General features: G+C 39.2%; 1 protein-coding gene across 1 annotated transcript in view; it reads left to right on the forward strand.

Moving 5' to 3' along the window:
• LOC307158336 (segment polarity protein dishevelled homolog DVL-2-like) overlaps positions 1 to 14,540 on the forward strand; it is a 175,887-nt gene that overhangs the window by 127,944 nt on the left and 33,403 nt on the right. The window contains exons 5-11 of the mRNA XM_079870817.1: positions 9,883 to 10,012; positions 10,394 to 10,484; positions 10,770 to 10,839; positions 10,992 to 11,131; positions 11,215 to 11,291; positions 11,396 to 11,463; positions 11,556 to 11,681. Of these exons, the coding sequence (XP_079726943.1) occupies positions 9,883 to 10,012; positions 10,394 to 10,484; positions 10,770 to 10,839; positions 10,992 to 11,131; positions 11,215 to 11,291; positions 11,396 to 11,463; positions 11,556 to 11,681 (702 nt within the window). The remainder of the gene's footprint in view (positions 1 to 9,882; positions 10,013 to 10,393; positions 10,485 to 10,769; positions 10,840 to 10,991; positions 11,132 to 11,214; positions 11,292 to 11,395; positions 11,464 to 11,555; positions 11,682 to 14,540) is intronic.

The following is a 14,540-nucleotide window of genomic DNA, read 5'->3' on the forward strand; positions in this document are numbered from 1 at the left end:
ATTTGTTTTCAGTTTGAATCCGATCATTTAAAAGTACACACTTAAATGTTTATAAAGGTATATGGCTCATAAATGTGTGACAAGTATTCGCTGAGTTTGGTTTCAGTTTATAGATGTGCTCAAGAAAAAAAAGTTCACCGCGACGGGGAGGCAGAAAGCACACCCTGTTTATTTTCTTTATTTTACAAAAGCACAATGTTTTGATTTGATTGTAAGTGGACACATACAAAAGTAGAAATATCACAGATTATTTTTTTATATTTCTTTTTTCTGTATGACCATAAGTTTATTGTGCTACAATGTGAAGAAAATCCAGCAAAACGCGCGGGTGCGTTTGTCGACCCCAGAGGGTTAAAATCACCCAATAATAATATGCGATCATACAACAGAACAACAGTAGTTAAAAATTCTAAAAAGTCACTTATAAAAGCACTGTCAGAGTTAGGTGGCCTATAGACGAGAGCGCAGAGCAGAGCAGAGGAAGAAGACTGTAATGCTACGCACTGTACTTTAAATGACGAGTAGCTCCGAACAGAGACTATAAGTAATTTAAGTGATTGTTTAAAAACCATAGCAACGCCACCACCCCTACCAGCAGACCTTGGGGTACTAATGAAACAACAGTTCGGCAGACAAAGTTCCTCGAAGACAGACAACTCACCAGCGCTGGCCCAGGTCTCCGTCAGAAATAAAATATCCAGGTCATGTCTGGTTAGAAAGTCATTTAGGATAAAAGTTTTGTTGCATATGGATCTAGCATTAACTAGGGCCATATTCAAAGGAAGCTGTGATGACTGAGGCAAATCCAGATGAACAAAATCCAGTTGACGTAGATTTTGACAGTTTACTTCTCTCCGGCGAATCCGTAACGTTAACGTTACTTATGGTTGCGGAGAAGGAGAGCAAATAGATGAGTGAGAAGAGTCCGGAAAAACAGGAAGATGAAAAGCATATCTATATTCCCATGAGCGCCGCATCAGATGAAGTCCCTCCAGGTTCATGGTATCCAAGGGAAACTCCATCGAAGATTTGATCGCCCGTCTGATTCTCACTCGAACCCCACCACGGCTGCCTCTCTTCCTACGACGCTTCCTTAGAGCAGGAACGCAGCAAGGAAGCCAGCGAGCGCACTCCACCACAGGTTGACTGAACGAGGATCGGCAACAAGGATGCAGAGCAGGACAAAAACCGCGGTAAACTCCCATATGGCTTTGGATGTTGAGCAAGGCTTAACGATCGTAGGTCAGCGCTGAGACTACATGGTCCCAGTGCAACACCATGCATAAAACATGGCTGATGCCAGACGATAAAACATGTACTGATGCCAGACGAACAGGTACAACAAGTACCACAGGTACAACAAGGTGAGACTGACGAGAAAGACTGCAAGCCGGGTACACTGGCGCCATCTTGGTGACATGACACCTATTTTGCAGGTTTAGAAAACAATTCCACCACTGGGGGTCAGTGTGTCCCTTGATAGGACCATGGAGGCCGCGCCACCATGGCCTCCGGAACTGTCTGGTCCGCCCTGGCCACCCGAACTGTCTGGTCCGCCCTGGCCACCCGAACTGTCTGGTCCGCCCTGGCCACCCGAACTGTCTGGTCCACTCTGGCCGCCTGCACTGCCTGCTCCACCCTGGCTGCCTGCACAGCCTGCTTCGCCCTGGCCGCCTGAACTGCCTGCTCCGCCTGCACTGCCTGCTCCGCCCTGGCCGCCTGCACAGCCTGCTCCGCCCTGGCCGCCTGCACTGCCTGCTCCTGCTCTGATTAGCCACGCCCCCTTGTTATCTTGTTTAGCTTGTTAGTCTGTATTTAAACCCTGTGTCTTGTTTCAGTGTTTGTGGGTTCTTGTCTTTGTAATGTTGTTTGTTCTGTTCCTGTATCCTGTTCCCTAGTCTAAGTCTGTCTGTCTAGTTTTGAGTTTATCTAATAAAGCTGTTGCACGTGGATCCTGCTTCCTCCTTTGATTCAACCCTGCATCGTTACAGAACCTTTCTTTTGTACCTGATTGGCAACTGTTGACAATGAGATCCCACACATCCTTTGTAATTTTTTACAATATTAGCAATATAAAGACTAGGCTAGGCAAGGCAAGGCAAGTTTATCTATATAGCACGTTTCATACACAATGGTAATTCAAAGTGCTTTACATAGTATAAATTAAAATAATCAAAAGAAATAAGAATAATTAAAACAGTTTAGAATGAAAAATAAAATAAAATACAGTACAGTACAAACAGTCGGACGAACAGTGGCACAGTGCTCATTCAGTAAATGCACAGCTAAACAGATGTTTTTTGAGTCTGGATTTGAATGTGACTACTGTAGGAGCACAAAGAACTTCATCTTTGTTTCCAAACACAATGACTTCAGTTTTGTCTTTGTTTAACTGAAGAAAGTTTTGGCTCATACAACTGTTCACTTCATCAATGCATTGGCACAGGGAGTCAGTGGGGTTGTAATCGTTAGGCGATAGGGCTAAGTAGATCTGTGTGTCATCTGCATAGCTATGGTAAGCAATTTGGTTCTTTTTCATTATTTGGCTCAGTGGGAGCATATACAGGTTGAATAGGAGTGGCACAAGAATTGAGCCTTGAGGGACTCCGCATGTCATGGATTTCCATTCAGACTTATGGTCTCCTATACTCAATAATCAGAGCACTGTCTATGAGCAGAATGGCGTCTAAGCGATTGTGGTGTTCTGTTCTTGGGTGTAATAACGAACACAGCAGTCATTTTGATGTTCCTAAATCCGAACCGCTGAAGACGCAGTGGCTGAGTTTGTTTTCGAAGGGAATATTCCCCACGATCAACAGCAATGCTTTCATGTTTGCGCGAATCATTTCACCAGACTGCTTTACAAACGAGGGTCAGTAACGTTATAAAGCTGGTTTTGCTAAGAAGCTGCTCCTGAAAAAAGGATCGGTACCAACTATTCGTGTTCCTGCTGCACCTCCAGAATAACTGAAGTGAGTGTAACGTTTTATTAACCTTTATATTAATATTTATATTAATCTTTGCAAATCGCTTGCACGCTTCACGATGAATGCGGCTGTTTACACTCAGGGTACATTACGGCATGTTTTCTATGTACGACGTTCTCAATATAATTCATAATCCCACGTTTATAATGAACAACGCATTATTGTTATTGTGTTATTACAAACGGTGTACGCACAGAACAGAGGGGTGGGGTGAGCAAAGCTCATTATCATTTAAAGACACATGCACTTAAACGGCGTGCTGAAAACAGAGCTGTTTTTGACCAGGTAAAATGAGTGTTTTCTTACAATACTAATGAGAATTTTTAATTAAAGTATATTACAAACTTTTAATTTAGACCCTAAAGAATCATATTAGCTTGTACAAAAATGGCATTATATGACCCCTTTAAGCGAATATCGTTTATTATCTTTATGAGCGCAGTCTCTGTGCTGTGATGCGGTCGGAAACCAGATTGAAAATTGTCAAAGTATCCATTCAAGCTTAAGAATTTGTTCAGCTGATTGAAGACAACTTTTTCAATGATCTTGCCTATGAAAGGAAGATTTGAGATCGGTCTATAGTTGCTTAATATGGTCTTATCCAGATTGTTCTTTTTCAGTAGGGGCTTGACAACTGCAGTTTTCAGGGAGTTTGGAATACTCCCAGAGAGAAGCGAGGCATTTACGACTTCTAGGAGTTCTGCTTCTAAACAGTTTAACACACTTTTGAAAAAAGATGTGGGAAGTGCGTCAAGGGTGCAGGTTGATGTTTTAAGGTGCTGTACGGTTTCTTCCAAAATTTTGTTATCAATTTCTTCGAAATCAGACATAGTAACTACTCTCTCAGGTTGTGGTCTGATCTGTCTGACCCCAGCGCAACTCAATGATGTGCTGATCACCTTTCTGAAGAAGGAAGCAACCTCACTATATTTGCTGTCTGAGAGCAATTCTTTGGGAATGTGACTTGGGTTTGTCTACTGTGTCCACTTGGTTTGTCAGTCTCTCTATGGTAGCAAAAAGAGTGCATGTGTTATTTAAGTTGCTATTTATAATATCTGAGAAGAAAGTCTGTCTAGCTTTGCCTAGTTCCATATTGAAAGCATGGATGCTGTCTTTGTAGATGTTATAATGGACTACAAGTTTTGTCTTCCGCCACATGCCACTTTTCTTCCTGACTTTCACAGGAGCAATTTCATCAATTACACTTTTAACTTTTGAGTTAAAAGAATCAAGGAGAAAATCAACAGAGTCAGCAGATATGCTTGGTGTTAAAAATATATCATTCATAAATAGTACACTAGTGTTCTCATTTAAGCATCTTTTCTTGACAGACACAGATCTAGCTTCAATGGCAGGAGAGATCAATATATCAAAGAACATACAGAAATTATCAGACAGTGCTACATCCTTAATAACAATCGATGAAATGTTTAGACCCTTACTGATAAGTGAATCTTCTAGAGTGTGTCCACGATTGTGTGTGGGTCCATGTACATGGCATGCTGAGTCAGATCAAAAGTTTTTAAAACAGTTTTGATTTCTTTTGCCATATTGGTTTCTGCATTATCTATGTGAATGTTAAAATCTCCAGCAATGGCAAAACAGTCAAACTCTGAGGTAATTGTTGACAACAGTTCTGTAAAGTGCTCAGCAAAGGCTGGAGAGTATTTTGGAGGCCTGTAAATAATGATGAGTAAAATGCATCGAGCACCTTTTAACACAATACCCAGAAATTCGAAAGATGGGTAATTCCCAAATGATATTTGCTTACATTGATAGACATCTTTAAAAAGAGCAGCTACACCTCCACCTCTCCTACCCACTCTGCAGACACTCATAAAAGTAAAGTTAGGAGGGGATGTTTCATTGAGGCCTGTTGCACTGCAGCTGTCTTCTAGCCATTTTTCATTTATAAACATAAAATCCAGGTTGTTTGTGGTTATTGAGTCGTTGGCAAGAAGTGATTTATTTTTAAGTGAGCGGATGTTTATAAGTGCATTTGAGAAAGTTACTGTTATCATAGCGGGGACCCGACACATATCACTGAGAGCTGGTATCAGTTGTTTTTGGTTCACCTTGAGCAGAGGGAGGAGGGTCTGGGCCCTGGCGTTGTGGCAGAGGCCGAAGAGCTCTCACAGGAGGTGGGGGAGGGCGAGCTGGACCCGCAGCAATAGAGTGGGATAGTTTGGTTCAAGCATACACCAGTTCTTCCATTTTCTCTGAGAAGCACAGAAGTGGAGATGCAGGAGAGAGGAATAACGTCTGGTGAGAGGGGCTGTTGCTGTGATATGTTGTCCTGGCTTCCCTGGTTGTTTTCCAGAAAGTCGTCCTTGGGTGCTGAATCTTGAACCAAGTTTGTTTGGGTGGTGGCCATCCTGTTGAAACAAGTGTCTCTGACTCCAGAAAAGATTGAAGTTGTCAATGAAGTTCATTCCTTTTATATTGCAGGTTTTTTGCAGTCATGTATTAAGCCCAAGCAACCATGAAAACCTGTTTGTTCCTCTTGCTGGGAGTTGTCCACTGATGAATGTCTGAACTTTCAGTCTTTTAAGTGTTTCAGAAAGTTAATTGAAACCCTTCTTAAGGAGTTCTGACTGCTCTGAAGTTCCCTGTTTGCATCAGAAGTTGTTGCTCTTGGAAGGCAGCACGTGGTTGTATATCTGCTGCTAATGTTTCTGATTATAGAGTCACCCACTATCAGAGTCCTGTGCTCGGCTGTGCTCTGAGCCTAGTGCCGCTGTCTGCTCGACCTTGAATGCCAGTTTGCATCAGTGTTAGTGTTATTCCTCATCTACATCCATTAATACTTCAAATCTGTTCTCAATATGTATAGGCGGTCGTAGGAAACAAGTGTTTGCAATCCTTGTCAGAGTCGTTTCTGGGGTAGAGGATGCTACTGCTGCAATATGTGATGCTGGTGACAATCTGATGTCTCGAGTGCCTTTGGGTCTCGCTCCCGTTTGCGCCATCGATTTGTATGTCGATCAGTTAAAGGTCCCGTTCTTCGTGATCCCATGTTTCAAACTTTAGTTAGTGTGTAATGTTGCTGTTAGAGCATAAATAATATCTGTAAAATTATAAAGCTCAAAGTTCAATGCCAAGCGAGATATTTTATTTAACAGAAGTCGACTACAGTGAACGGATCGTTTGGACTACATCCCTCTACTTCCTTCTTTAATGATGTCACTAGAACCGTTTTTTGACTAACCTCCGCCCACAGGAATGCTCCCTCAACTCTACTGGCTACTTGCGCACTTCTTATAACTTACTGTGTACTCAGCTCTTATGGTGATTTTCTGAAGTAAAACTGACGCTTCATCTTTTGTGTGATGTACAATAAACTTTATTAAACTCATCAGTATATGTTTGATCATCATTCAGACAGCAGACTTGTAGGCTATTAATAAATAATGGATACATAGCCTACAAGCAGATGACAAATACGTTATAATAACCGTAATTAAACTACTAAACTATACCTGTTTCATCTCTATACAGCACTCTGACTCTGTAGGCATTATTGTCCGACTCGAAATGAACGCCGTTACTGAGAGTTTCTGATATTATCATCATTCCGTGAGATGAAATTGTCCTGAGAGACTGAGCGCGAGCTCATGAAGCTCCGCCCCCTGTGCCGTCCAGCAGCAGATCATTTGCATTTAAAGGGCACACACTAAAACAGCGCGTTTTTCTGAGCCCCAAAAAATGACAATTTAAACATGCTGTAAAAAATGATCTGTTGGGTATTTTGAGCTGAAACTTCACATACACACTCTGGGGACATCAGAGACTTATTTTACATCTTGTGAAAAGGGGCATAATACGGGACCTTTAAGGCTTGTTTCTCTACACTCAGAATGGCCTGACTCACCGGCTATATGCTGAGGGCATCCATGACGAAGCTCTGTTGTGTGTTCCGTCTGGTTTGGTGATCCCGCAAGTAACTTTGTTTCAAGAACTGCAATCCTTTGTAAAAGTCTTTGGCAGTTTGTGCAGCTAGTAGATTCTTGAACCAGAAGAGGCATTTTCTCTCTTGTCCTTTTGAATGTAGGCAGTTGTGTTTTCCCAGAATGTTAGCTGATGGCTTTCAGTGGGAGGCTGGTCAGATAAAAGAATCCTGCTTTTTGTAGTAATCCAAGCTTTGTCGTTTGAGCACTGTGCTGATTTGCTGAAGTTAAAATTAGGTGATAAAAGGAGATAAAATATAAAAATATAAAAGCGATAGAAGCGTGGAGCAATAAGCAAGAGCGTCCGAACAGTAGCTGAGCAGGAAGTGAAGAGTGAAAAGCAGGAAGTGCTAAAATCACAGAAAAAGCTGTATTCAGAGTTAATCAGCATCATTAAAATGATGATGATCGAAGTATTATGATTACTTTTCAGTGAAAGTTTTAATATGATTGGTTTATTCCAAACCGAGTACCTTGCCCCATAATGTCACTTTCATTTATATAGCGCTATTAACAATATAGTCCGTTTCAAAGCAACTTTACAGTGATAGTAGAAAAATAAAGTAACAGAGATTGTTTTGGCTTTATAGCAGCTCTGGAATAAAGTTATTGTCCATCTAAAGTTAGTTTTGATTGATTCACTTCCGTCGCAACGAACATTAGTTATTAACTTAGGGGCCGCTAACACGACACCGTTCTAACAGAAAACCCTTAAGTTCTCTCTGTGCAAACTTAAAAATGCGAACCTGTGAGAACGCTGATGGCATGCACATGCGTATTACGTGTTTAGTCTATAGGTATGCGTGTTTGAATATATATGTGCGCAGGCATGTAGTCCTTCTTTATAAACCAACCCTCAACAAACTACTTGTCTGGCCTTAAAATTTATAATACAGAATTTGTATCACTTCCGCATAGCCACGTGAAATGGAATTATCCTGACAATGTTTTATCTGTACAGAGGTAAAGGGAAGGGAAGGAGGCCTTCACAGGGGAGAGACTAGTTGACACTTCAGGACTGCGTTGTCGTCGTGACCAGGCGCAGGTCCTTCATCAGATCTGGATACGGCCTGGATCCGGCGGACTGTGGTAAACCTTGGGATAAACAGAGAGACTAATATTAGCTTAGATGCCATTCTTCTTATGATGTAACGAGTACATCAGGATTTATGGGAAGTGTTCCCGGTTCCGGCTGACTTAATCTATGCAGCCTAACATTGAATTATAGAAGTCTATAATGTGTTATGTGTATGCTAGGTCAAAAAGATGTGTTTTAGTCTAGATTTGAACTGACAGAGTGTGTCTGCTTCCCGGACAATGTTAGGAAGACTGTTTTGTTGCCAAATAAGAAAAGGATCTACCACCAGCAGTCCATTTGATATTCTAGGTATTATCAACTGGCCAGAATTTTGAGATTGCAATAGACGTGAAGGACTATAATGCATTAAGAGCTCACTCAAGTACTGGAGAGCTAAACCATTTAGTGCTTATGTAATGAGCAATATTTTAAAATGTATACAATTTTTAATAGGGAGCCAATGCAGTGTTGACAGAACGGGGCTAATATGGTCATACTTCCTGGTTCTGGTGAGAACTCGAGCTGCTGCGTTGTGGACCAGCTGTAGTTTTTTTTATTTAGCGTGCAGGGCAACCACCCATTAGAGCATTACAATAATCTAGCCTTGATGTCATGAACGCATGAACTAATTGTTCCGCATTTGTCAATGAGAGAATATGACGTAATTTATATATATTTTTAAGATGGAAAAATGCAGTTTTACAGATACTAGACACGTGACTTACAAATGAAAGATTGGTATCAAAGAGCACACCCAGGTTCCTAACCGACAACGAAGACTGTAGTAGACCGTTGTATAGTTATAATTTGTTAATAAAGAAGTTCATAAAGTCATTACTGCTGCGCTGCTTGGAAACGTCTGGGGTTGAAGATTTATTTTTCATTAATTTAGCCAGTTTCAAATAAATATCTAGGATTTTGTTTATTTTCTTCTAATAGGGTTGAAAGATAAGCAGATCTAGCAGCTTTTAAGGCCTCTCTGTAGGCAATCGTGCTCTCTTTCCATGAAATGCGAAAACAACTCACAATTAACCTTGATTAAAGTTTGGATGCGTGTCTCTAGTTCTGAAATCTTCTCCGTCAGCCTGACTGTCTCCCTGCATTTATCACATGTAAATCCTTCATTGCTGACAGAGAATGCTATACTATACATGTAACATGAAGTGCAAGTGACAATAACAGGAGAAGACATTACTCACCGTGTTTGTTGACTGATCCTACTCACCACAGTTGTTTGATTTGTAAAAGGTGCGGGCACACGCAAGAGAAAAGATTGCCGTCTTTTCACGGATGGCAGGTTAACAGGCTAACGAGATACTAGCGTGTTGTGCTAGTGATAACAATTTAGATAAAAGCTAGCGATGTCAGATTAATGTGATAGGCAATATTAGACAATATCTAATATATGTTGATGAGCTGGTTAAATATAGCAAATAATAACAACAAGGACTGATATTAAATAGAGATTCAAAACAGAAGGCTATACAGAGCTTACAGACACAGACCAGCAGCAAGGCAGATAGGAGCAATCGTTCAAGGCAGTGAGCAAGAGTGCACTCGCCACCCTGGTGTGCACAATGCCCTGGGTGTGCACACTAATGCAATTTTTTTTACATTCATTTTGTTGGTTTCAGTAATATAAAATATTTTGTTGGTTTCAGGGTATAAAATTGATATTTTATACCCATTGTAAATGTGTACATTTATTTCATTAATAATGAATTCATTATTCATTTACATAATGCCAAGGAAATGCAGTGAATGAGTTCTGATGACACACTGGGTTGCAATATAAATGTGCTAATAAATCTAGATATAATCAAATTGTTGTTTTAGAAATTACCTGGTTGTTGCTTTATTGATTCTCCAGGGTCTCGTGTGAATGGTCAAACACGGTTAGAACGGCACATGGCCGGCTATGAAAGCTCCTCCACCATGATGAGCAGTGAACTGGACACCACCAGCTTCTGTGACTCAGATGAGGATGACACCATGAGCAGGTACACATTGTGTAACTGGAAAAAGTAGTACCTATGATCTGTTTTCAAGAGGATTTAGAATTCAGATATTGACAGCAGCTTTCTGTCAGGCCTGAAAAAGACCCCTTAAAAATGATCTCTTACAAATTTATTTTAGGATTTGTGTTAGTTTGAAAACATTAACAGTTAGAGTTTATGCTCATAAATGTTGAATTGGATTTGATATTTAGGTTTGTGCACAGTGCACACTCTATCTTCTTCAAAGGATATAATAATGTCTGCCAACTATATGATATTGGCATGATTTTATAAATGAATGGTGTGGAACATATCACTAGTTTTTTTGTTTGTTTGTTTTTCATCTGTTACATGTTTTAATGTCTTGTTCAATTTTCTTTGCAGGTTTAGTAGTTCTACAGAACAGAGTACAGCCTCCAGATTGTTAAAGAGACACCGCAGGCGTAGGAAACAGCGGCCACCAAGACTAGAACGGGTAAAGCAGCATCAACTCTTAAAATCTTCACTGTGTACTGTTTTGTGAAATATTAACAGTGTTTTCTTTTTTTTTTTATTTCTTTTTTTTTATTGACAAACCTTCTCAGAGGTTCTCAGTTGTATTTGTCAGTATATAAATATAATAACCAGAAAATGTATGCACTCTGTTACTTAACTGTTATAGTGATAATTCAGGTTACTTGTATATTCCAGAATGTAGTATCATTACATTATACTTGTCATTTGCTGCCTCAAATTGATTTTATTTATGGTGTTATTTTAGGCATCATCATTCAGCAGTGTGACTGACTCCACAATGTCACTCAACATCATCACTGTTACTCTCAACATGGGTGAGTTCAATGTGTAACAATGTTTGGTATTTCAAAAATACTTATGTGTCTTAGTTTTTATCTAAAAATGTTCATAATGTAATAAAATATACATAGACTAGCTGTATCTAGCATGGATTTTATGTAATTTTCTCACTCTCTGTCTCTACAAGATAAATATAATTTCTTGGGCATCAGTATTGTTGGTCAGAGTAATGAGAGGGGAGATGGAGGCATCTACATCGGCTCCATTATGAAGGGAGGAGCTGTGGCGGCGGATGGGCGAATAGAGCCAGGAGACATGTTGCTGCAGGTGCTGCACTTTCTCTCCATTTATCTGTTCATTCTTATGTTTGTCATTTTGATGTTCATTATAAAGTCTCTTTCCATCTGCAGGTGAATGATATAAACTTTGAGAACATGAGTAATGATGATGCTGTGAAGGTGCTAAGAGACATTGTACACAAACCTGGGTGCGTCTTACAAACGTCTCTTGAGTTATGTCCTAAATGTTTTGTGGTATAACATCACGTTTGAACATTGCATTGAGTTTGTGTTTATGTGTGTTTGGCTGCAGACCCATCATCCTGACTGTGGCTAAGTGCTGGGACCCTTCACCTCAGGGATACTTCACACTGCCCCGCAGTGAGTAACTATGAATTATAAAAGTATTGATTGAGATGTAATTGAGATGTAAACTTCTTTCTTGAACTAAACTTTACTTCTGTTATTTTTAGATGAGCCGATCCGACCCATTGACCCTGCTGTGTGGGTGACTCACTCTGTGGCCATGAGTGGTGGAGCATACCCTCCTTACCCTCCCAGCACCATCACTTCCAGCTCATCTGTTACAGAGACTGAGAGTAATCCCTTGTCTTTCACTCTTTTTCTCACTTTTTCTCTAAATCCTTATCTTTAATATCCATTACATCAACCACTTCTTTCTTTGACCTATGAACGTCGTTGACTGCGTTTACAAACACACAATAAAATAATACCCAAATAAACACCCCTTATTGTGAGAGAGCTGTTTAAGACACAAAAGCGGCGTTTGTGTTTACATGCACTAGTCAAGTCACCTTTATTTATATAGCGCTTTATACAATAGATTGTTTCAAAGCTGCTTTACAGTGATAACAGGAAAGTGATGCATTTCGGCTGTTGTTCAGCTAAAGTCAGTTCAGTGTTGATTCAGTTGTTAGTTGTGTTAACCATGTTAGCTGTTGTAGTTTTTCAATTATAAACTATACATCCAAGTGGATGCTGCACACTGGTGGTGGTTGAGGAGAGATCCCCTGATATGATTGTAAAGCACTTTGGGAGAACAGTAGTACATATGAAAGCGCTATATAAATGCCTCATTCATTCATTCATTCATTCATTCATTCATTCATTCATTCATTCATTGAATTCAATTCAATTCAATTCACATTTATTTGTATAGCGCTTTTCATAATACACATAGTTTCAAAGCAGCTTTACAGAAAATTAGATTGATCTGTTATCAGAGGTAACTGTCTTAGTTATGTATTTCAGAAATGTACATATACAAATCACAGTTAGCTAAAAATGTATTAATTTAAACAATGTAATAATTTAAGGCAGAAACAATGAGCTCATTGAAGTAAAGAATACTTGTTTGTTAACAAATGATTATGACAAAATTGTAGCATTGGTGCATGTTGATTCAGAGTTAGCGTCATCTGAAGTCATTGCGGGAGTTGACGCCGTCTCTTCACAGGTGTTGGGGCATCTGAAGTCTTCATAATAGGCTGGATCCCAACTGGAGCTGACATACTCTCTAGTTACCTCAGGATGGGCATCCCGAGATAAAACACAGAAGCAAATAGAAAATAATCAGCGTAGCTGCTGTTCATAACATTAAGCAAGGATAATCATGTGCATTTGATCTGATATAACTGGATTATAAGGTTATGAGATGCATTAAGTGAATGGTAGGCTAAAGAGATGCGTCTTTAATCTAGATTTAAACTGGGAGAGCGAATCTGATCCAGAGTTTAGGAGCCAAATGTGAAAACGCTCTCCCACCTTTAGTGGATTTTGATATCCTAGGTACTACCAGAAGCCCAGAGTTTTTTTACATTAAAGAGCCTGATGGATTGTAAGGATGGATAGGTCAGTAGCAATACTTTGTAATTGATATGTAACTTAATAAGTAACCAGTGTAGAGATGATAAAATTGGTGTTATTTGATCATATTTTCTTGACCTGGTAAGAACTCTTGGAGCTGCATTTTGTATTAATTGTAGCTTGTTTATTGAGGATGAAGGACAACCAGCTAGTAATGCATTACAGTAATCTTGTCTAGAGGTCATGAATGCATGAACTAGCTTTTCTGCATCAGAAACAGATAGCATGTTCAGGAGTCTGTTTTTGTTACATGAAATATGATTTTTGAATACAACTCCCATATGGCGAAAAATCAATGACAAAATTAACGGAGTGCTCAACTGATGCTGGCGCGTGCAGTAAATGACATTCACGAGAGGATAACAGATCTACACGCGAGGAAACGGGAACTCGCCAGCTCATTCAAACCCTGCGTGCACGCATGATCATCCCCACACTCTCGCGCTTGATCTCCTCTCGCCTGCTGCTTTTGCTCGCTCGAACACTTTTATTTTTGGCAGTCGAGGGGCGGGACTTACTGTTTTAATAACCTCAAATGTCATTGGTTACTTCCCATTTTCCGGAAGTCAGTTGTGATTGGACGCCTGTCCAATGACCCGTAATTCACTTGACTTCAGACATGATATTTGTTTTATTTATTTATATGAATGTGTAATGTGATTTAATGCATTGGTAATATAGAATAGATTCTATTAACTATAGACTTTGTATAAAGCTAAATTCCATCTACATATTATTTAATCTAAGCTAATTAATTCAGAGATTTTATTGTCATATCAGTGAAACAGATCATCATATGATGATTATAACATCACCAATGAACAACAAAGATCATCTGATATTTTCTCCAGCATTTATTGCTATAACAAATGTGTATCAAACACACAGTTATATCAGCCAGAGAAAACTAAAGTTATAAACTCAAGGGTCATGAGCCCAACTAAAGCAGACACTGATCTCAATCATGGTGACATCAAATTTATTTTAAAGTTTTTTACACATTATTTAAATTAGCATATTTTACTTTAATTTTATGTTTTTTGTTTGGCAGCCATAGCTGCCAGTCATTTGACCCTTTTTTTACGATTTTTTTTACAATGAAGGTGTTTGATCATAATAATGCAGGAAATACCTGTGAAATAACAGTGTTTTTTCGGTTTATTTAAATTAGAAAATTTGACTTTAATTTTATGGTTTTTGTTTGGCAGCCGCAGCTGCCAGTCATTTGACCATTTTTTTAAGATTTTTTTTACAATGAAGGTTGTCAGTTTGTTTTTCAGTTTATTTCATTTAGGATGTTTTACAGTTTTTTGGGGGGCTGACAGTAATTTGACCATTTTATCATTTAACTGTTTTGTTACTGTTTATTTACAGATTATATTTGTAATTTTACATACATTTTTATGTAATTTAAGAAAACAGAAAAAATACTGTATTAAAAATACGATAAATTTTCTGTATAAAAAATGTGAATTACTGGAATTTGTCATTAATGTCACAATACCTAATAACATCCTGTTTTCGGTTGAAGTCCACAGTAGTCGATTGTCGAGTTCACGCGCATAGGTTTA

The sequence above is a fragment of the Squalius cephalus genome (assembly GCF_949319135.1).
Source record: "Squalius cephalus genome assembly, chromosome: 5".
In the NCBI taxonomy this organism is placed as follows: domain Eukaryota; kingdom Metazoa; phylum Chordata; class Actinopteri; order Cypriniformes; family Leuciscidae; genus Squalius; species Squalius cephalus.